This window comes from Elgaria multicarinata, chromosome 13 (assembly GCF_023053635.1).
Source record: "Elgaria multicarinata webbii isolate HBS135686 ecotype San Diego chromosome 13, rElgMul1.1.pri, whole genome shotgun sequence".
Lineage (NCBI taxonomy): Eukaryota > Metazoa > Chordata > Lepidosauria > Squamata > Anguidae > Elgaria > Elgaria multicarinata.
This window is the reverse complement of record NC_086183.1, coordinates 4555355-4576312: the sequence shown is the minus strand read 5'-3', so window position 1 is coordinate 4576312 and position 20958 is coordinate 4555355. Positions and strand designations below refer to the sequence as shown.

At 44.3% G+C, this 20958-nt stretch overlaps 1 protein-coding gene across 1 annotated transcript in view; it reads left to right on the top strand.

The window, feature by feature from the left end:
* The window catches only part of CSMD2 (CUB and Sushi multiple domains 2), a 784677-nt gene that overhangs the window by 608926 nt on the left and 154793 nt on the right, over nt 1-20958 (top strand). The window contains exons 27-29 of the mRNA XM_063140724.1: nt 1639-1830; nt 5170-5308; nt 11147-11334. Of these exons, the coding sequence (XP_062996794.1) occupies nt 1639-1830; nt 5170-5308; nt 11147-11334 (519 nt within the window). The remainder of the gene's footprint in view (nt 1-1638; nt 1831-5169; nt 5309-11146; nt 11335-20958) is intronic.

Genomic DNA, 20958 nt, shown 5'->3' with positions numbered 1-20958 from the left:
TATTGAGCTCTGAATGCTCTGAATTGCACATTCTTAACTTGTTTGGAGCAGGATGTGGGTGGTGATATTGCCTTCAGGTGTACACCTGAATGTACATCCCCTTGGAAGGAATGCAGTGTGGATGGACAACATCTGCATCCAAACGCTGGGTGTGAACGTGGATGGCAAAATATTTTTCTTCCTTTCTCATACTAGAACCCAGGTGATCCCATGAACCTGATTGCTGGGCTCTCCCACACTAGAGGCCTTCAAGAGGCAGCTGGACAACCATCTGTCAGGGATGCTTTAGGGTGGATTCCTGCACTGAGCAGGGGGTTGGACTTGATGGTCTTGTAGGCCCCTTCCAACTCTGCTATTCTATGATTCTATGAGATTAAGGACAGATAAAAGGAAGGACTTCTTCACACAGTACATAGTTAAACTATGGAATTCGCTACCGCATGATGAGGTGTTGGCTACCACCTTGGATGGCTTTAAAAGGAAATTGAACAAATTCATGGTGGATAAAGCTTTCAATTGCTACCCGTCCTGATAGCTCTATGCTAATTTCAGTGTCAGCGGCAATAGGTCTATGTGCACTAGTTGCTGGGGAGCACAATCTGGAGGTTGCTGTTGCACTCCTACCCTGCTTGTGGGTTCCCTACAGGCTGGTTGGTCACTGTATGAACAGAACGTTGGATTAGATGGACCCATGGTCTGATCCAGCAGGACCCTTCTTATTTCATTTAACAATCAAAAGTGAATGTTGTCCATCTGCACTAGACTACTGTGAATGGGATGCGTATTGAGATAACCCATAGTCTGCCCCAACTGGTCACATGCACAACTGTTTTCTGTAGCTATATATTGCAGAGGAGTACTAACAGCAGTACATGAACACTTGGCCTAACCCATGATAAATGTCTGTTGTACTCCAGGCTTCCACAAAACAGAAGCATGGCGTTATTTCATTTTTTAAAAAAAGGCTGTAGCCTTTCACTTCAAGGTGCAGTGATGCTCACTGCTCTCACCCTTCTTCAATATAGAGCTATTCATTTGAGAAGTTCTGTGCTTTGGGGAAAAAACACGAGTGAATTTTCACTTAAGGCAACATCAGATGTCCCACGTCCCTCCTTTTTCTTCTTCTTTAAAAAGGTCAGGGCCCACCACTCCCTCTGGAAGCTGGAGAAGAAATTGCTCACCATCATTTCCCCAGGGGAATCTGCTCACAGTACTTTATTTCCGAGCATATGGCTAACATAGGACTATAATGAGATGCCATGTGAGATTAGCAGATGTCTGGGCATATTAAGTAAACGTGAGCGTGTGCAAATGTGCATCAGGCTGATCTCTGTGGAGCACAGTTGAACTTGCTGTCCCCCACAGCTTTCCCCAGCTGTAGAAACAGATGCTGTCTGTGAAAGTAGCAGCGATATGCCTTCACGCACGCTTCCCTGCGTGAGCTCTCGGGAATCTGTGTATACCAGGGCTTGCTAGGAAACTCTGCTCAGCTCCCACAGCCTGCCGTCAATGCCAGGATTTCAGCGCTGGACCCTAACAGTGAGAATGCTTTGAAGCATGTGCAGAGTGCACGTTGTTGTCACTGAAATACCACTGACAAGCTGACACCCCATTTCCTCCTTTGCTTTTCATTCTTAGTGTCTACTGCAACCTCCTGCAATGACCCCGGAGTTCCTCAGAATGGAAGCCGGAGTGGCGACAGCAAGGAGGCGGGCGACGCCATCGTTTTCCAGTGTGATCCCGGTTACGCCCTGCAGGGGGACGCGAAGATCAACTGTGTGCAGATTGAGAACAGGTTTTTCTGGCAGCCCGACCCCCCCACCTGCATAGGTACAGGCTTCAACTTGGTTCACTCAGGAATTGCCAGGGAGCCAGAAAGGGCTTCCTGACATCTTGCTGTGGAGCAGGGCCATAGCTGCAAGGGGAGGCTGCCTGCTGCTGAGCCCTTGATCCTTTGGGCGTGCAAGTCAACTTTAAGGATGTATGAGGATGCCCTCTTTGAAACTCGAAACATGACCACGAGCACGTGTCTTCCCAAAATATTCACTCATTCTCAAACACATGCTCATGTTCATCTCCTTCCCAGTTCCAAGTTTGAATTGTACAAATTTCCTAATTTGTGCAAAATCCTTTAGTAGGCTGAACAAGCCCTGCTTTAGTCTATGAAGGAAATTTGCACAAATTTGGGGCGATTTGTGCAAGCCTCCTGTCTGAACACTGCTTGATTTGCACAAGTTTCCCATTCATGCAAAATGAGCAGTGATAACAAAAGTGAGTCAGGCAGAAGACGAGCCGCAATATGACGTTTTGAGAAGCCCGGTGTTCTCTAACCTTGCGCATTCACCCACCCCTAGTCAACTTTGGTGGCAAGGAGAGGGCCAGAGATTCAGTGCCAAAGGTATGGGTAGTGCTGAGGGAATGCAACCCCCCCTGTGTAGGATGTGAAGAAGTGATGGTGGACAGTGTGTGTGTGTGTGTGTGTGTGTGTGTGTGTGTGTATTTCAGTGATTTTGGGGGTGGGGTGAAAGGAAATCCATTAGCTTGTAGCCACCATTTTCTTCCCTTGAACGTACTAGAAGGAGGCTCTGTCATAACACATTTGCTGTGGTGGGACAAGGGAGAGGGCTTTCTCTGTTGTGGCACCCCGACTGTGGAATGCCCTCCCCTTGGAGGCCCGACTGGCGCCAAGGCTGATTTTATTCTGGTGCCAAGTGAAAACATGGCTCTTTAACAAAGCTTTTAATGGTTGAATTCACCAAGTTGGCACATTGTTTTAACTGTTTTAATAGTTTTACTGCTTTTAAATTATATATCGTTTTAACTTGGTTTATGGTTTAATCTGGTTTTAGCTGTATATATTTACTGTTTTTATACTGTATGCTTTTATCTGTACGCCGCCCTGAGATCTTATTGATATAGGGTGGGATATAAATGTTTTAAATAAATAACAGACCATTCTCTGGAAGAAAAAAAAATGGTAGAAGGATTACTGGTAAGTTTCACTCCACCCTCTCTTTTGCCACCAATTGCTCCCTCACCAAATTTGGCCAAATCTTAAGCACCTTCCACACAAAGGCCCGCAGTGTAGAATTGTCATGCTAAGTACAACGAAGCAATAAACGCTCCATTAATGGCCTAATTAAATGTTAGCTGTCTATGTCATCCCATTGTATTTAATTTGTATTTATAAAATGTTGTTCCAAGCAAAGGAAATTAATTACGTTCTTTCCTTTCTGAAATTGATTTAAAAGTAAGTCAGGAAGCTTCCCTGCCCCCTCTGCTTTAAGCGGAGGGCAGCATGTGGGATTCTCTCTCTCTCTCTCTCTGTTTGGTTTTGGATTTTGGTTTTCGTTTTGGTTTTTGGTTATTTTGAGTGACTGACTTCATAGCTCAGCATCTCCCCAGCATAGTCAGACAGTGACACCGCTTAGAACTGTTCCGGAGCTATGCATTCGTTTGGCAAGCACCTGTCCCCGAATGCAGGGTAATCTGGGGGCAGTTATAGGGGGAAAGTTGTAAACAGGAAGGAGGGGTGATTAACCCTTCATACAACTGCCCCCTTGGCAAATCCCTCCTTCCAATACCGTCCCCCCCAAACCTTCCAAGGCAGTTTTGGAGCATGGCTGAAGGAAGATGATTTAAAATTGCCAGACCTGGGGTGGGTGGGGGTGCATTTACTTTGGAGTTGCATTAATAAGGGAAAAGTTAACCTCCAGAGCCTGGGTGGTTCTTATATAAAAAGCATAGACTAAAATTATCTTCTGAACTTGTAAAAATGGGACTGCTCTTTAACAAGCGGAGGAGATGCTGGTCTCTGGCTTATAGAATTTTAAAAGGGATTAAACAGTTTCTTAGAGGAGGGTAGCTCTATCCATGGCATTTAGCCGTGGTGGCTAAATGGAACTGCCAAATCCATCAGCAGCATATGGAAGATAAGGCCACTAGTCGCCACTAGTCATGATGGCTAGAGATTACTTCCAGTATTAGAGGCAGTGGACTTCTTTGTACTAGGTTGTAGTGTACATGAGTGGGTGCATGCTACACTACCCAAGATATAAATGTAACATATAAACATAATATATATAAAAATGCACGTTTGTTTTTTTTGTTTTTAAAAAATTATTTTTAGGCTTTAGTCAATGCACACCTTCTTCATTCAAATGAATGGGGTGGAAGACATTGCAAATGTGAACAGGAATAAGTGGAACTGAGTTTTGAAAGAACGTTTGGAGAATTCCATTGAGTTCTAACCTCCCTGATTCTCCCGTGCCTAGGCTCAGCACACCTACACAGTTAGCGAAACATATAGTTTGACCCTTAGATCCTGGGAGCATGCGATGGAACATTACTGAGCTTGCAAGATTCCCAGGGCCTTGTCTTCTCCAAATGACAAACAAGATCCATGGTCAGATCCAGCCCAGTCCTTAGGTGCTCACACATGTAAAAACCAACATGATTTGGTCATCAGGCCAAAAAAGGCCTAGGGCCTTTCTACACCTAAGGGTTATCCCAGGAAAATGGAGGGGTCGTCCCTGCCTGCTCCCAGGATCCCCTGTGTGTCATTTGGATGTACAGGGATGATCCTGGGAGGGGAAGGCTGGTGTAGAAACGGCCCTCATGCATGCACCAAGGGCTGGGCTGTGCAGAGTGATTCCGCAAGGGCAGCATCCTGTTTCTCTAGGGTAGCTTCCACACTTTGCTCACCCATAAGACCCAGGAAGACAAGTTGGAGGCTATGAGGAGGGTCTGCCCAATGTATAGCCAATGGTAACAGCATGGCACCCTAACACACCCACCCACACGCCAGGAGCTGTCAGGGATAGGTGGGTTGGTGGGTGTGGGGAGGTTTGCTGCACTTTTAAGAGGCAGAAATTCCAGATCCTGGGGACCAGCCACCAAGAATGCCTTTCTATATGCACTTCCTATTGTAATGTTGTGTTGCAAAAAAAAAACCAAACCAAAAAACGCACAATATTAAATTGCCATCTTAGCAAACCTCGGAAGTCACAGGGGGATGCAGAGGAGGAGACAGTTCTTGTGGTTATGTAATTGCCATTTCCTTAGACTTCCCTAAGTTTATCCACTCCCAGAAATAGTTGCCTCCTGGGAATGTCTGAGAGATACACTTTGGGTTTGCCTTTTTTCTTCTTTCCTTTCCTTCTGTTTTAGCTCCCTGTGGCGGGATCCTGACTGGGCCTTCTGGGGTGATCTTGTCCCCAAACTACCCAGAGCCTTACCCCCCAGGAAAGGAGTGTGACTGGAAGCTGACGGTCTCTCCCGATTACGTCATTGCCCTGGTGTTTCATACGTAAGTTCTTTGGTTTCCATTTCTACCAGGGTACACCTCTTGGGAAGGATCGCCATGGGCCTGGGAGCCTGAAATAAGAGTCTTTTGTTGTCTCTGAAGAAGTCACTTTGGTAGTCCATTCATCTTTTCCATGCACTTAAGAGTAACCAGCTAAGAATAGCCAAAACCTAAGGATGTACATCAAATTCTCCCTGTCCTTGGATTTTAGGGCTTTGCATTACCTGCTACTGTTTGTAGAGCAGCACCCCAACTGTGGAATGCGGGGGGCCCGACTGGCACCAATGCTGATTTTATTCCAGCGCCAAGTGAAAACATGGCTTTTTAACAAAGGCTTTGATGGTTAAATTCACTAAGATGACACATTGTTTTAACTTTTAATTGTTTTTACTGATTTTAAATTATAGTTTTAACTTGGTTCATGGTTTAATTTGTTTTTAGCTGTGTATATTTATTGTTTCATACTGTATGCATTTATCTGTATGCCACCCTGAGATCTTAATGATATAGGGTGGTATACAAATGTTTTAAATATTTATTTATTTATTTATTTATTTATTTTTATTACATTTCTATACCGCCCAATAGCTGGAGCTCTCTGGGCAGTTCACAAAAATTAAAACCATTCAAAGTGTAAAACAACAGTACAAAACCATAATATAAAATACAATAAAAAAGCTCAACCAGATAAAAACAGCAGCAATGCAAAATTACAAATTTAAAACACCAAGTTAAAATTTATTTAGAGACTGTTAAAATGCTGGGAGAATAAAAAGGTCTTCACCTGGCGTCTAAAAGCATATAATGTAGGTGCCAAGCGAACCTCCTCATTCCATAGCCGGGGTGCCACAGCAGAGAAGGCCCTGCTCCTGGTAGCCGCCTCACTAAATAATATTTTAGTGAGGGAAATTACACAGCTGCCTGGGTTGCACACCGGGTGCCTGCCCTTTCTGAGTAAAGGCATAGCTGCAGACCCTCCTGCACATGCCCCTTGCCTAGGGTTGCCATATGTCCCAGAAAACCGGGAATGTCCCAGTTTCCAAGCATTTCCAAAATGTCCCAACCAGTCAGTCAAGAATCCTGGATTCCTGTTCCAGCCGGCCGGAGAAATTCCAACCTCCAAAATGGTGCCTTGAGCCTGCTCAGTGGAGTGTAAGTCTCTATATTAAAGTCTCCTCTAGCTTTTGAGAACTAGTGGAGAAATGTAATTTAGTGTCATTTTTTCCTGTTTGTTTGCTTAAACTGTTCTTTGCCTATTATTTATTTGCAGATGCGTAAGTACTTTAGGCTGCAATCCTATGCATACTTACCTGGGAATAAGTCCTATTTAACTTCATAGGATTTGTTTCTGAGTAGACACACATAGGATTGCAGTGTTAGATAACTAAAGCTTAGTTAGCTTTCTTTCTTTCCCTAGACCTTTACATATTGCTCAGGTTTTTTTAAAAAAATCCTAGCCCCCCCCCCCCAAAAAATTGTCCCGGTTTTGTGGATTCAGAATATGGCAACCCTACCCTTGCTGTAGTGCACCCTATAGCCCCCTGAGGGAGGGGCTTGTCCACTCCGTTACCCTGTGGGCAGAGCATCATAGCATGGGGAGGGGTCGCTGCGTAATTCTCTCCCTTGGATCCTCCACCTGTATCAAACTGTATCAATTGCAAAGCTATGAGCTGGTAGAGACAACTGCCACCTAGTGACCAAAAATGGCACTGCAGGTTTCAAACATAGAGAGACATTTAAATGCATTAAAATTAATCAAAGCATTGTAAAGAAGAAAACCCAAATAACCCTGAACTGCACACCCCAAGTATCTCCATAGTATGTATGCCTAGTTTCAGGTGTCTGGGTTTCATGGTCTTGGAGCTATGGTGCAAACAGACAGGCAGAGACCCATTCTTTATTCTTATGGATTTAATCCATTTCTTAGCTGCCTTATAAATCTTTCCAAGGTGTCTTATGCCATAAAAACTATAACACTTATTAAAGAAGTCATATTAAATATCAATAATTTTAACTAAAACCAGTTTCAATAAAATACAATTTCAAGATATCTATTTTTATTTACTAGATTGATTAAATTAATCATTCACTGCCCTCTCCACACTTTCCAATAAAAATCATATTTGTTGTAAATTGGAAAACTAGAAGCTTTCCCCTTCTTAGAGATGCAACACTGAGACAAATAAAGACAGATGCCCAACACTCATATTGCAAACTCAGTGCCATTGATCACAGGAAATATTTCCATAGCTGCTGTCCAAAATGGCTAAAAACATTTTCTGGAACCTTAAATTGGGAATGTTCAGAGATCGTACAAAGAGCTTTTGTAGCGATGTTTCAAATGTCATTGTGCTGTGTCAGGAGACAGGTTGGGTGACAATGATTAAACTTGCAGGATGAGGACATTCATCTAACTTTTGAAATAAAGATATAATTTGGGAAATAACCGAAAAATTGCAAAGATGGAAAGCTGTTGGGTTGGATTTAGACTCAGTCATGCTTAGAGTAGACTCATTGAAATGAATGAAATTTAATTTAGGATGCAATGGTTAGACAGCATGGATGGCCAGAGCATGCTGGGAATCATAGGACTTTTTTCTGCCTGAACATGCATAGGATTGTGCCCTTAGTCATGAGTAACCGAAGTCCCATTGATTTCAATGGGCTAGCTCTGAACAAAACGAAGTGTGGATCCCATTCATTTTACAGATAGGCTTTGCTTTCCTTGGAATAATTATTAACCAGATGCCAAAATGATGAACACACTAGCCAAAGTTAAAAACCCAGCTTGTTTTTAAGTTAAAAAACCCCTGCACCATCTCCTGAAGTGAGGTCACCCCATACTGGTGGTAGCAACATGTCCAGAGAGAGCCATCAGAGAGGGATCTATACCCTTTTTGGGTCAGTATGTGGCAAAGCGTATTCAGAACGGCTAGATCAGCTTTCCCCAACCTGGTCTCTTCCAGATGCTTCAGACTACAACTTCCTTGCCATTGGCTATCTTGGCCTGGGACTGATGGAAGTTGAAGCCCAAAACACCTGGAGGGCACCAATTTGGGAAAGGGTTCACTAGACAGCACGCTTATTTACTTCCCCTTTTTATGCTGCTTTAGTTTTGATGTTCTAATGTCAGCCCTATTCATGCATTAGTGATGAAAAGGGGGAGCAAGGTTCAGACATTCATGCATTGGATGGATGTCTGAAAGGGAAGAAAGCTGTACCAATAAACACTCTTCCACATGATTGGGAGGCCCCCTCCCTCCTCCCCCATTACCTGCGTCCATCCGCAGTCCGGCGGCGGCTTCAACTGAGCCCGAGGACTCAAACCGGTCTGGTTTGAGTCCTCGGGCTCAGTTGAAGCCGCCGCCGGACCGCAGACAGACACAGGTAAGACCCCCCTGCCCCCTTACCTGGCTTTGCTGCCATCGCCACACAGGTGGTGGTGGCAGGGCCAATTAAATCCACTTCCCTCCTCCCCCCTTACCTGGCTCTGCTGCCGTTGCTGCACGGGCAGCAGCGGCAGGGCCAGGTAAACCCCCCTCGCGCACAACACTTACCTGGTCCATCACAGCCCATTGCCAGCTTCACTAGAGCTTACGTCTCAACCTGGAACACTTCTGGGTTGAGCCGTGGGCTTTAGTGAAGCCGGTGACGGGCTGTGACGGACCAGGTAAGACCCCCCCTGCCCCTTTACCTGGCTCTGCCACCATCACCGCACAGGCGGCGGCAGCGCCAGGTAAGGCCTCCTTACCTTTTTTGCAGAGCTCCGGATCAAGGTGAAGGATCTTAACGGGAGGCGAAGCTTCTCGATCCGCTTCTGCTTCTCCGATCTGAAGAGAAGCGGAGCACAGCCCTAAAAACAACCAGCCTCCCCTTCAGAATTTCTCCCAGCACTTGAAGATGTTGGGTGAAATGTCAGGCATTCACTGCACGACATTGCGGTTGGGCCCTGGAGACGTGATTATATCCCTCTTTCAATCATTCACTCTCCATGTAGTGGGCTAACGACTGAGGACAGGGGGGATGTGGGAGAAATTCGTTCAGTTTGCATTTTAACATTATTATTATTATTATTATTATTATTATTATTATTATTATTATTATCTATTTATTTATATAGCACCATCAATGTACATGGTGCTGTACAGATAACACAGTAAATAGCAAGACCCTGCCGCATAGGCTTACAATCTAATAAGTTGTAGTAAACAATAAAGAGGGAAGGAGAATGCAAACAGGCACAGGGAAGTGTAAACAGGCACCGGGTAGGGAGAAGCTAACAGTATAGAGTCAGAACAAACTCAATATTTGAAGGCTATAGGGAAAAGAAAAGTTTTTAGCTGAGTTTTAAAAGCAGTGATTGAGTTTGTAGTTCTCAAGTGTTCTGGAAGAGCGTTCCAGGCGTAAGGGGCAGCAGAAGAAAAAGGACGAAGCCGAGTAAGGGAAGTGGAGGTCCTAGGGCAGGCGAGAAGCATAGCATCAGAGGAGCGGAGAGCACGAGCAGGGCGATAGTGTGAGATGAGAGAGGAGAGATAGGCAGGAGCTAGACCGTGAAGAGCTTTGAAGGTCAGCAGGAGAAGTTTATATTGGATTCTGGAGTGAACTGGAAGCCAATGAAGAGATTTCAGAAGTGGAGTGACATGGTCAGAGCGGCGGGCCAAGAAGATGATCTTAGCGGCAGAGTGGTGGACACACTTGTGAACTGATATGTGAACTGAAATTCAAGTATCTTTTGAAATTTGTCCTTTGCTGTATGTTGCAATGGACAAAAAACCAGTCAAAAAACTATGTAGAAAAATGCATGTATTAAAGGAAATAGTGTTAAAATGCATTATACCGGGCAAAAATGTGTTCATTATGCAAGACTAGCACCTACACTGTACTCCTTTCGTCGCCAGCTAAAGACCTTTTTATTCTCTCAGTATTTTAACACTTAATTTTAACTTGAATTTCAATGTTACTGTTCTAACTCTGTATTTTAATCTTATATCAATTTTTGCTGCCTGGTTTTATCCTGGTTGTGCTTTCTATACTGTTTTTAACCTGTTGGTTGTTTTATTATGGTTTTAATTTTTGTGAACCGCCCAGAGAGCTTCGGCTATTGGGCAGTATAAAAATGCAATAAATAAATAAATAAATAAATAAAATGCATGTATTGGGACAAATGTGCACAATAATGCTTATGAATTTTCATGGACACTTTAAAATAAAATCTCAAAAGTTTGGGACAAATTGAATTTAAAACAAGAAATTGTCAAAAGTTCGAGATGAACCAAATTTAAGCTTTGGAAAAAAATGAGAAACTGAGAGAAAATGAAATTGGAATATTCATCCATCTCTAGAAGGCAGCTGTTCTTTATTTTTCTATGTTTTAGGGCATAACCCTATGCATATTTAGACCGAAAGAAATCCTACAATTCTGGGAATTGCTGGCAGTTGTAGGACCCCTAGTTGCCCTCTTAGATTGTCATTTGTAGCCCTATTGATTTATTGATTTATTATTGCATTTATATCCTGCCTTTTTTCCTCCAAGGAACCCAAGGTGGTGTACATAATCCTTCTCTGTTTTATCCTCACAACATCAACCCTGTGAGGTAGGCTGGGCTTAGAGTCTGTGACTGGCCCAAAGTCACCCAGTGGGTTTCCACGGCCGAGTGGGGACTCGAACCCGGATCTCTTGGCTCCCAGTCCAACATTTTAGCCACTACACCACACTGGCTGTTTACTTTGTTTACTTCATGTGTTTACGTTGTCCCTTTGTGACTCACCTTTATAGAAGGGCAACACATTAAGAATCAGTGGTAATACATCTAACATTGCTTTCTTCCTCTTCTCCCTCAGCTTCAATTTGGAACCAGGATATGATTTCTTACACATCTATGATGGGCCCAGCTCACTTAGCCCCTTGATTGGTAGTTTCTATGACACCCAGCTACCAGAGAGAATTGAGAGCAGTAGCAACACACTCTTCCTGGCCTTTCGGAGTGATGCCTCTGTCAGCAACACGGGATTTGTAATCCACTACACAGGTATGTGTCAAATTCCAGAAGATATCTGTGTTGCTGTTTCCAGAAAGGTATCTGTGATCGTCCATTGTAACAAAAACAGCAAAGAGAATTGTGGAACTTTAATGACTAGCCCAGTTATTATGGAGAAGGCTCTCCATGGCTACTAGCCCTGATGGCTATGTCCTACCTCCAGGATCCAAGGCAGTAAGCCTGTATATACCAGTTGCTGGGGAACATGGGTGTTATCCTGCGTTCCAAGTGTGTGTCACACATGCACATGGTTGGGGACAGGAGTGGGAATTGTAAATACAGAGATCAGAGGGAACTGAAATGCAGAAAATACCCTAACAGGGTCCATTCGCAAAGTAGCTATTGAATTATGATGCAGACATCCATCTATTGGCAAGCTAAATAGCATACATGTATTCACAAGCTTTTTAAAAACAACAACAAGAAGAACAAGAACACCTTTGTCTCAAGCAACATGAGATAAATGTCAACTTCTTGATGAATTGTAGCATAGCTGTTTCATGTTGAAAACTTTCTTTGAAGTTCTAAGGACAGTGAGAATGTCCTGGTTGGTTGAAGTGTCTCCCACTCCCTTGGCTTTATATATATATATATATATATATATATATATATATATATATATATATCTGATGCCAGATTTGTGTCTGTTTATACTTTTCCCGAGAGACTGGCCTATTTGTCCTGCGTATTATGCAGTATGGCATTGCTGACAATCAATGGCATGTGCACGTTGGAATATGAACCCCTGATGCTGTGGATGAGATTGTTGGGTCCTGTAATAGTGTTGCCAGAGCAGACCTGGCAAAAGAGTTGGCATCTGGGCCTGCACAGGATATAGTTCTTGTGCTGGTCTTGATACAGACCAGGCCTGTATCCCGGGATCGTCCCGAGATCATCCCTGTGCACCCAAAGGACACACAGGGGATCCCGGGAGCAGGCAGGGAGGACCCCTCCATTGCCTGGGATAATCCTTAGGTCTAGCAAAAGCCGATATCTTTGTTACATGATCTTTTGTTGCTGGTGAGTAGCTGTTTTAGGCTAGGGCTGCTGCTGTAGTTGTTATTATATCTATCAAATTTTTATCCTTCATTTCCTTTAGTTATATTCCTTTTGTCACATTTAATTCATTCGGACAGCAAACATCTATATCATTTTACCGTTGTGGCGATGAGTACTTTCCACAAACAGGGCATGTCAGGAGAGGAGAGCCGGGGGAAAGATAGGCATTTATGGGGGGGGGGAGGAGAAAGAGAGAGAGAGAGATGGGACAGAGCCCACATCATGGGTGAGGGTCATAGAATCATAGAACAGTAGAGTTGGAAGGGGCCTATTATGCAATCCACCTTAAAGCATCCTTGACAGATGGTCATCCAGCTGCCTCTTGAAGGCCTCTAGTGTGGGAGAGCCCACAACCTCCCTAGGTAACTGGTTCCATTGTCGTACTGCTCTAACAGTCGGGAAGTTTTTCCTGATGTCCAGACAGAATCTAGCTTCCTGTAACTTGAGCCCATTATTATATGGATGGGGCCTAAGACCAAGATCTGCTAATTGGGTTGCCAGACACCAGGGAAAGGGAGTCCTGTGTCTTGGAATTGGCCAACCAAACGTCAGGCAAAGGAAACATAATACATTAGAAAGAAGACCAGCAGGATTTCAAAACAAGATTTCAAAAAAAAATGGCAAAGATCTGATCAAAATAATACAGAATACCGATAATTGCATAGTTTAACTGAGAATCAAGCCTTATAAGATTTTCAAAGATGGTGGAGAAACGCCTTTTTAAACATCATCTCCTAAGTGAATGCACCGCGAAGAACTTCTCCCGAGGGGGGAAATGCACAGATGTAATATATTCCAGCTTGTCTCTCCTTCCGACTTCTGTTCTGCATTTGAATAATCCTGTCCTGTCTTTGTCACCCTTCAAAGAGCAGAGTGTGCCTTTCGCTACTTCCTGATGGCTTTTGGCTTCCAGGGCACTTGAGAGCAGTGGGGGGGGGGGGGTGAGGCAGCTAACCAGGTGCTGCACTCTGTGGGTTGCGATGGGATTAAAGAGCTGTTTGTGAGGCCGGGCTCTTAGCTCTCTCCAGAGGACAGGTGGTGATGCAAGCCTGTCCCTATTCAATGGGGACTGCACTGGTCTCAGAGGTACAAAATAATTGGGATGCTCTGCCTTCTTTTTCTCACATCCCTGGTTCATTCAAAAGGAAATATGAACAAGAAATGTTGTTCCAGAGTCAGACCTCTCTTTGATATGGTTAGTTGCAGCTGAAACTTAATGACCTAGGGATGTACGAATTTTGAAGTTTATGCAAACTCAAGCACAGTTATTCTTTGAAAATCCCACTCCAAACGTTGCAGTGGGTTCCTCCAGCAAAAAAGGTGTACAAAATTGCAGGCTGGGCATTAAAAATGCAATTCATTGGGGAAATGCTTGCAAAAACATGTATATTAGGCAAAGATGTGTACATGCAGAGAAATCTGTACAAAGCCTGCTTATGAGTATTCATGTGAACTTAAAGAAAAAAAATCTCAAAGTTCAGTTCAGACTAATCTTAAGACCATAGAAATTCTCAAAATTTGAGATGAACTGAACATAGATTGGAAAAATGAGAAGCAGAGTGGCACTAAAATTAACAGATTTCCCCATCCCTATTTTTAACTCATTTCAACCTGTGCTTTACCCCTTGAACATGTAAATGAATCCAAGGCTTGCGTGAGTTCAGAGGCTATTTTCTCAGGTTAAATGAATCTATCAACAAGACTTAAGTTAGTAATGATATTATTAATATCCACCAGGGACCACCCCCTGCCGTCTTCCCCTCCCCAGCCACCACCTAGAGCCCATCTCCATACGTAGGAATGAAATACTTAGGCAAAAGCCCAATGATCAAGGATTACTGCAATGCGTTATACGTGGGACTGCCTTTGAAAATGGTCCAGAAACTTCAGCTGGTACGAAACAGGACAGCATGTTTGCTAACAGGGACTGGCCAGCGAGACCACATCATGCTAGTCCTTTTACAACTTCATTGGCTGCCAGTCCAGGTCTGGGCCCGATTCAGAGTGTTCGTATTCACATAGAAAGCCTTATACGGCTTGGGTCCAGGCTATCTGAAGGAACACCTTCTTCCATATGTACCTGCCTGGACCCTAAGGTCATCCACAGGGGTCCTTCTCCGTGAGCCCCTGCCAAAGAAGGTGAGGCAGGTGGCTACCAGGAGGAGGGCTTTCTCTGCTGTGGCACCCTGGCTGTGGAATGAGCTCCCTAGAGAGGTTCACCTATGATCTCATTGAGCAGACAACTGTAAAAACCTTGTTGAATAAGCCCTGAGGAAGGACTTTTTTGTCCGAAACGTGTAGGCACCTTCATTAAAAAAAAATTCATACAAATAATATTTTGCAAGATTATTCTTGGTTCCGCCCCTGCCTTTAATTTTTGTAAACCACCCAGAGAGATTTGGCTATTGGGCAGTATAAAAATGCAAGAAATAACTAAATGCCCCATTTAGCCAATTAATTCAAGGGATTCCCTTTCAGAATGAATGGCTCTGCCTTTGGATTTGCCTCTGTGCCGGTCGTTCGCCAGCTGTGTGGCATTTTACAAAGGGTGCCCCCCCCCTTAAGTCAGTGCTGTTGTGTGGATTGTGGTGTGCCGTGCGGGGGAGGGGGGAGGTTTCCCCTTTCTTTCTGTTGCTCTCTTAAACACACCTATGGCGTTAATCGTGCCAATATGCCGCCCACGGAGCTGAACTGCTGGGAGCCAAGAATGAGTTTTTAACTTTGCTCATTAACTTCCCTGCGCATGAAAAAGGAAGCTGGCAAGTGTGAATTTGAGAAACTGCAGAAAACTGAACTTGCAGGAACTGGAGGGACTGAGGGGCGGGGGAGCGAGAAGGAAAGGCAGAATGGATTTGCGGAAGAGAACTCAAGCTTCCTTTTGGGCAGGTTAACACTGCAGGATCCAAGTGCGATTCGGAGGCACCCCCAGATTTGCGTTCCACAGGCCTTGTTGCATGTGGTCAGCCCTGCGCTCCTTGTGCCGTCGGAGGCCCACGTACAGCATGTCCGTCGGTATCGACCTTATGCAAACGCCGTCCCTGACCACAAGGGTTTTGCAGGACTTCTCTGTTGGCATGTGGAGAAATGCACAAAAGCTACCGTCAGCAACCCGCCCACCCCTTTTTCTCCCCCTGAAACCCAGCTTATCATCATCTTTGAGGCTGAAATCAGCATTCGTGCCTCGAGCTACAATCTGCTGGATGAATTTCAAACAGTCTCAGCTTTTCAAATGGAACTGGGTTTTTTGGGGGGGAGGGGGGCAACAGTTCTTCAAGCACCAATTTGAGGCGGAGGGGTCTTAGGAAAGACAGGGCGCCTCTTTGGCTGTCTCTCTCTTTCTCTCTCCAGCACAGGACAGGATGTGTGCTTGGCTCCTTGGTGTGCAAGTGTGACCAGTGGAGCAGCTGCCTTAGGCCATGGATGTTGGGGGTGGGTGACAGCAGCTCCACCCCCCCTCTCTTTCCTGAGCTGGAGCTCACTCAGCTGGCTCACTTAAAGCCCACTTCAAAAGAGAAGCCAGCTTCACACACCCCAGAATTCTACTCAACTTCAGATTAAAATCCAAATGGAAGTATAATTGCCAGAACAGTTTCCTCCCTATGGAATGTAATGGAGCTGTATCGCTTAATTACATCCAGTAGGCAGAAATTAGGACTCTGAAGGAATGAGAGACGAGGACTGGGGAGGGAAGCCATCCCCTCGTGCCCCTCTGGGCAGCCCACGCCTAGGTCCGGTTTCTGCCCTTGCATGCGCCAGGGCCACGATGCAGCCTGCCCTGCCCACTTACTGGACTGGAGAAGCTAGTGAAGGTAAAGCCAGGGGGAAACTTCCTCAAGAAACTTGTTCATCTAACTGAACCTCATTCCCTCAGAATTCCTCATGCTTTGCCCGAGGAGAGACTCTTCACTGTGCTCCTAATTTTGATTAATGGAACAGTGGTGTGGAGCAAGGAAACAATAAGGAACAGCACAACGGAATAAAAGGAGCACACGACAGGTGTGGCAGAAAACCTGTCCTGCGGCTGTTCGCCGATCTTCTCTGGCATGATTTTGAGGTGGTTGATGGAGGAAGGTAAATAAACAGGGGAAACTTCCTCCAGAAAACACCAAGAAGAAAGGGCAGAGTTATTATTAAAGAAAAAGTTGATCAACAAGGAACCTCTCCTTCCAGCAGCAGAGGATATCTTTGTGCAATCTGATATTATTTTCTTTCTCTCAAAGCGGAGCACAGAGCCAGAGATCAAGGGTACAGCTAAGAAGCCTGACAGCTGGGTGGGAAGCAGAACGTCAAGCTGGAGCTGGAGCTACTTGGAAGATGAAAGGCTCCCCGGCTCTTCGAAATAACAAGGAAAAGCAGAGAACGGTCACAGGAAGCCTGTAGGGGTGAGGGTTTCTTTAAGCGTGAGGAAAGGGCCTCCTCTTAATAATCATCTTTGGAAGTCGACGCTGCAGACAAGAAAGGCGACCCTTCTTTTGCGGTTTCTGACTGGCTTCTGGGCGTTGGTGTCCACAGGCTGGCTTTTGTTCCCTAATGTCATCAAAGCAATCTCTCTGTGCCACAGGCTCTCTCTACAGGCCCCGCTCCTTCCTCGCACCACGTTGCAGTCTCCTTCTGGTGTTGCCGCTAGGGCACGGGCACTGCAGCACTATGTGCCTGCCTCCCACACCGCTACAGTAGACTTGAAAGATCTAGGCCATGTAGAAGGAGCTACTCTCCACGAGGCAATGATGCCGGTTTGATGAACTGGGCAATTGTTAATATTAGGAATGGACGGACTCACCGGGGTCCGCTTCACACACTGCTCAAGGGACCCCTGCTGCCCGTCTTGCCTCTTCTGCTGACATAGGCGATAACACAGATCAGTGGTCTGTCTCAGTATGAGTCAGCGTCCTCTCCTGTATAAATTACAATCTTAGCCTGCATTTTTGGGAATGGTCATAGCTCAGTTGTAGGGCATATGCTTTGCATAAGGAAGGACCCATGTTCATTCATCAGCATCTCCAGGAAGGGCTGGGGAAAACCCTTGTTTGAAAGCTAGGAGCACCACTGCTACTCAGGCCAGATCTGCACCAAGCAGGATTTAGCACTATGAAAGTGGTATCTGGAAGCAGAATCTACACTACTGCTTTATAGAGGTATTAATGTGCACTGAGAACTGTTGGGGCCCATCGACAGATGCCATATACTGCTTCCATACCGCTTTCGTGGTGTTACTTCCTGCTTGGTGTGGATGTGTCAATGGGCCCCAACTGTTGTCAGTGCACTTCAGTATCGTGATAAAGCAGTAGCATAATGAAATGATAAGGGTGGGTGACCCCGTTGCCACTGCTCCTGTTTGCCCCCTCTCACTGGGCCACACAAGTCTCAGCTTGGCCTGGTGAGCAGTTGTAGGGTGACCATATTTTGGAAAACAAAAAGGAGGACAACATGGTCGCCCCCAAGGGGGCGTGTCCAGCACCAAGGGGGCGTGCCCACCCGAACATAGCCTTGGTCACATGTCTGATTTTACAGCACACATTTAAGACAAATCTCTTCTTCATAACATCTTAATGTTAAAATCACTGAAATAAAGAACAAGTGAGAGATTCAATGTATCTGAAATTAACTTCACACTTTTGTAGGTTTTGCTGTACTTTGAAGCTTTTGCTATACTCTTTGTGTTATTTTATTTATTTATTTATTTATTTATTTATTTATTTATTTATTTTATTACATTTATATACTGCCCCACAGCTGAAGCTCTCTGGGCGGTTTACAACAATTAAAAATAGTAAACATTAAAAGTATACAAAAATTTAAAAAACATAAAAACAGTATAAAAACAGTATAAAAAGTGTTACATTCTCCCCTTCCCTCAAATATTTTTTCTGACTGTATCTTCACTCATTGCAAGCTGCTGTTGTTGTTAACAGGGTTTGCTACTGGCCCCAGATCTGTTTCAATTTGGTATGGCTAAAGCTCTACCTAAAAGCTAAGTTTCAGCTCTTTATCTTTAAAAATGACAGTTTAAAAAATAATAATTTTAAAACGTCATTTTTTAAAAAATTCCTAAAAAATCAATGGATGAGTGGATCTCTTTCAAATTTGGTGTGGCTAAAGCTCTACCTAAATCCTATCATGGTACAAAGTTTCATCGCTTTATCTTTAAGAATGATGATTTTAAAAATAATAATTTTAAAACCTCAATTTTTAAAAAATTCCTAAAAAATCAATGGATGAGCGGATCTCTTTCAAATTTGGTGTGGCTAAAGCTCTACCTAAATCCTATCATGGTACAAAGTTTCATCACTTTATCTTTAAGAATGATGATTTTAAAAATAATAATTTTAAAACCTCAATTTTTAAAAAATTCCTAAAAAATCAATGGATGAACAGATCTGTTTTAAATTTGGTGTGGCTAAAGCTCTACCTAAGTCCTTTCATGGTGCAAAGTTTCATGTCTTTATCTTTAAAAATGACAATTTTAAAAATAATAATTTTAAAACCTTAATTTTTAAAAAATTCGTAAAAAATCAGTGGATGAACAGATCTGTTTCAAATTTGGTATGACTAAAGCCCTTCCTAAGAGCTACCATTGTGCCAAGTTTCATGTCTTTATCTTAAAAAATGACGGAGTTATAAGCATTTTTGTTAATTCCCATTAGAGCTGCTCTTTGCAAAAAACCTGGATTTCCCCTCCCCCTCCCGGATCTGCCGGTTTACAGCAAAAATCCGGACATATCCGGGCAAATCCGGGTCATATGGTCACCCTAAGCAGTTGGCAACTGCCCACTCTCCCGCTGAGATTATGCACTACCCCCTCTTGCCATGTCAGGGGCTTTGCATGCAGTCCAGTGGGGTCTGAGTCCAGGGGTGGGTGGACGTGGTCGGGTCCACCAGACCCCCAGACCCAGTTGGGCACTTGCAACATCCCTAGGTCTGATTTGGTTTTCGGAAGCTTCCTATGTTCCAGATCAATTGACATCCTACTCTAGGAGCCTTTCCAGATGAGACTTTTATTGTGTGCTTTGCCATTCCTCACTCATGGTTGTTTATGCTCGATACCTTAATCTGGTGTTTTCCCAACACTTTCACGGGTTATTGGGTGGTGGTGGGGAAATCTGGTAATTTTGCAGGGCATCACAAAACAAGTCACACATCTCCACCCGTGTAGTTGCATTAGCCTGCTATGCCTCAGCACCACCCAGAGGTTGTACAGCAGAAAATGTGGAAAGGCAAGAAAGGAAAGAAGACAAAGGACTTTTCCGTAGAGATCGGATCTTAATTCTGCAAACAATCCAAAGCAGAAGCAGCGGGTTAAATGGCCTCCTCCAGAAAAAACTCCAGTTCCTTTCTAATGTGATGGTGGGATTACTACCTCATCCACAGACCACTGCATGCAGCAGCAGCAGCAGCAACAAGATGGTTGAGCAGGACTGTGTGCAACTATCTCTGCATATCCACCTCGGAGTGGATGATTGCAGCTGGCTTGGGGACCTGAGTTCAAAAACTTTAGAGGTTCAAAAACAGTTGACGAAATGCTGTTTGCAAGTAAATAGGTTTCCCCTTTTGAGGAAGCGATTTCTGTTTGTAGTGGTTTGGTGATTTTTTTTGTGTGTGTTTTTTCCCAAAACACAGAAGACTCTGTATATTTATTTATTTATTTATTTATTTATTTATTTAACTTATATACCGCTCCCATAGCCAGGGCTCTCTTCAAGCCCATCTGCCCTCATCAGCTGCCTAGCAGAACAAGGTTGGTTAATGGTGCAGAAGCAGCTTGCAAATATGCCAACAATACAGGATCCATACTTTTCAGAGATAATGAGGGGCCTCTATGGTTTGGAGTCTTTTGGAGAAGGGTAGGGGAGATTTTATTTTAAAGAACCCACCCACCCCCAAAATCCCATCCCTATGCACATTTTCTGATTGTTCCTGGACCACACTGTCCACAATTAAAATAAAACACACTAAAAGGTCTGGGCTTCTAATGAGCAATTTTCAAATGACAAAAGCGTTGGGTTAATCAAAGACCTAATTATGTTTCATGTGCACGTTAAAAAAAAAACACAAAGAGAGAGAATGGAGCTAGAAAAAAGAAACATGTTTTGCTGGATCTAAACTTTACTGAAGTTTTTATGTGTGAGTGGAGACTTACAACACACTCCTATGCTTGTCTATTCAGAAGAAAGGCAGGTTCTACACTACTGTTTGAAATGGTTTATAACAGTATTGACAACTGTTGGGGCCCAGGACACACTCCATAGACCGTTTTCAAACTGTTTGGTTTCATCCTCCTTAGTTTAGATCTGCCCAAAGTCTCATTTGGTTCCATGGGCTGTGTATAGGAGTGCATCTAGGGAAGTTGCAGGTGCCCTGCTATCGTAGGGCAGTGCACCACCACCCCGAACCGGTTCGGGTCGATCTGACCCTCCCCCAATCCAGAACCGGATCTGGAGCGAGATCTGGAGGGCCGGATCAAGATTCGGCCCCCATTTTGCCCCCCCTTCCCCACTTACTTGCCTCCGGAGGCAGGTAAGTGGGGAAGGGGGGACAAAATGGGGGCCGAATAGGTCC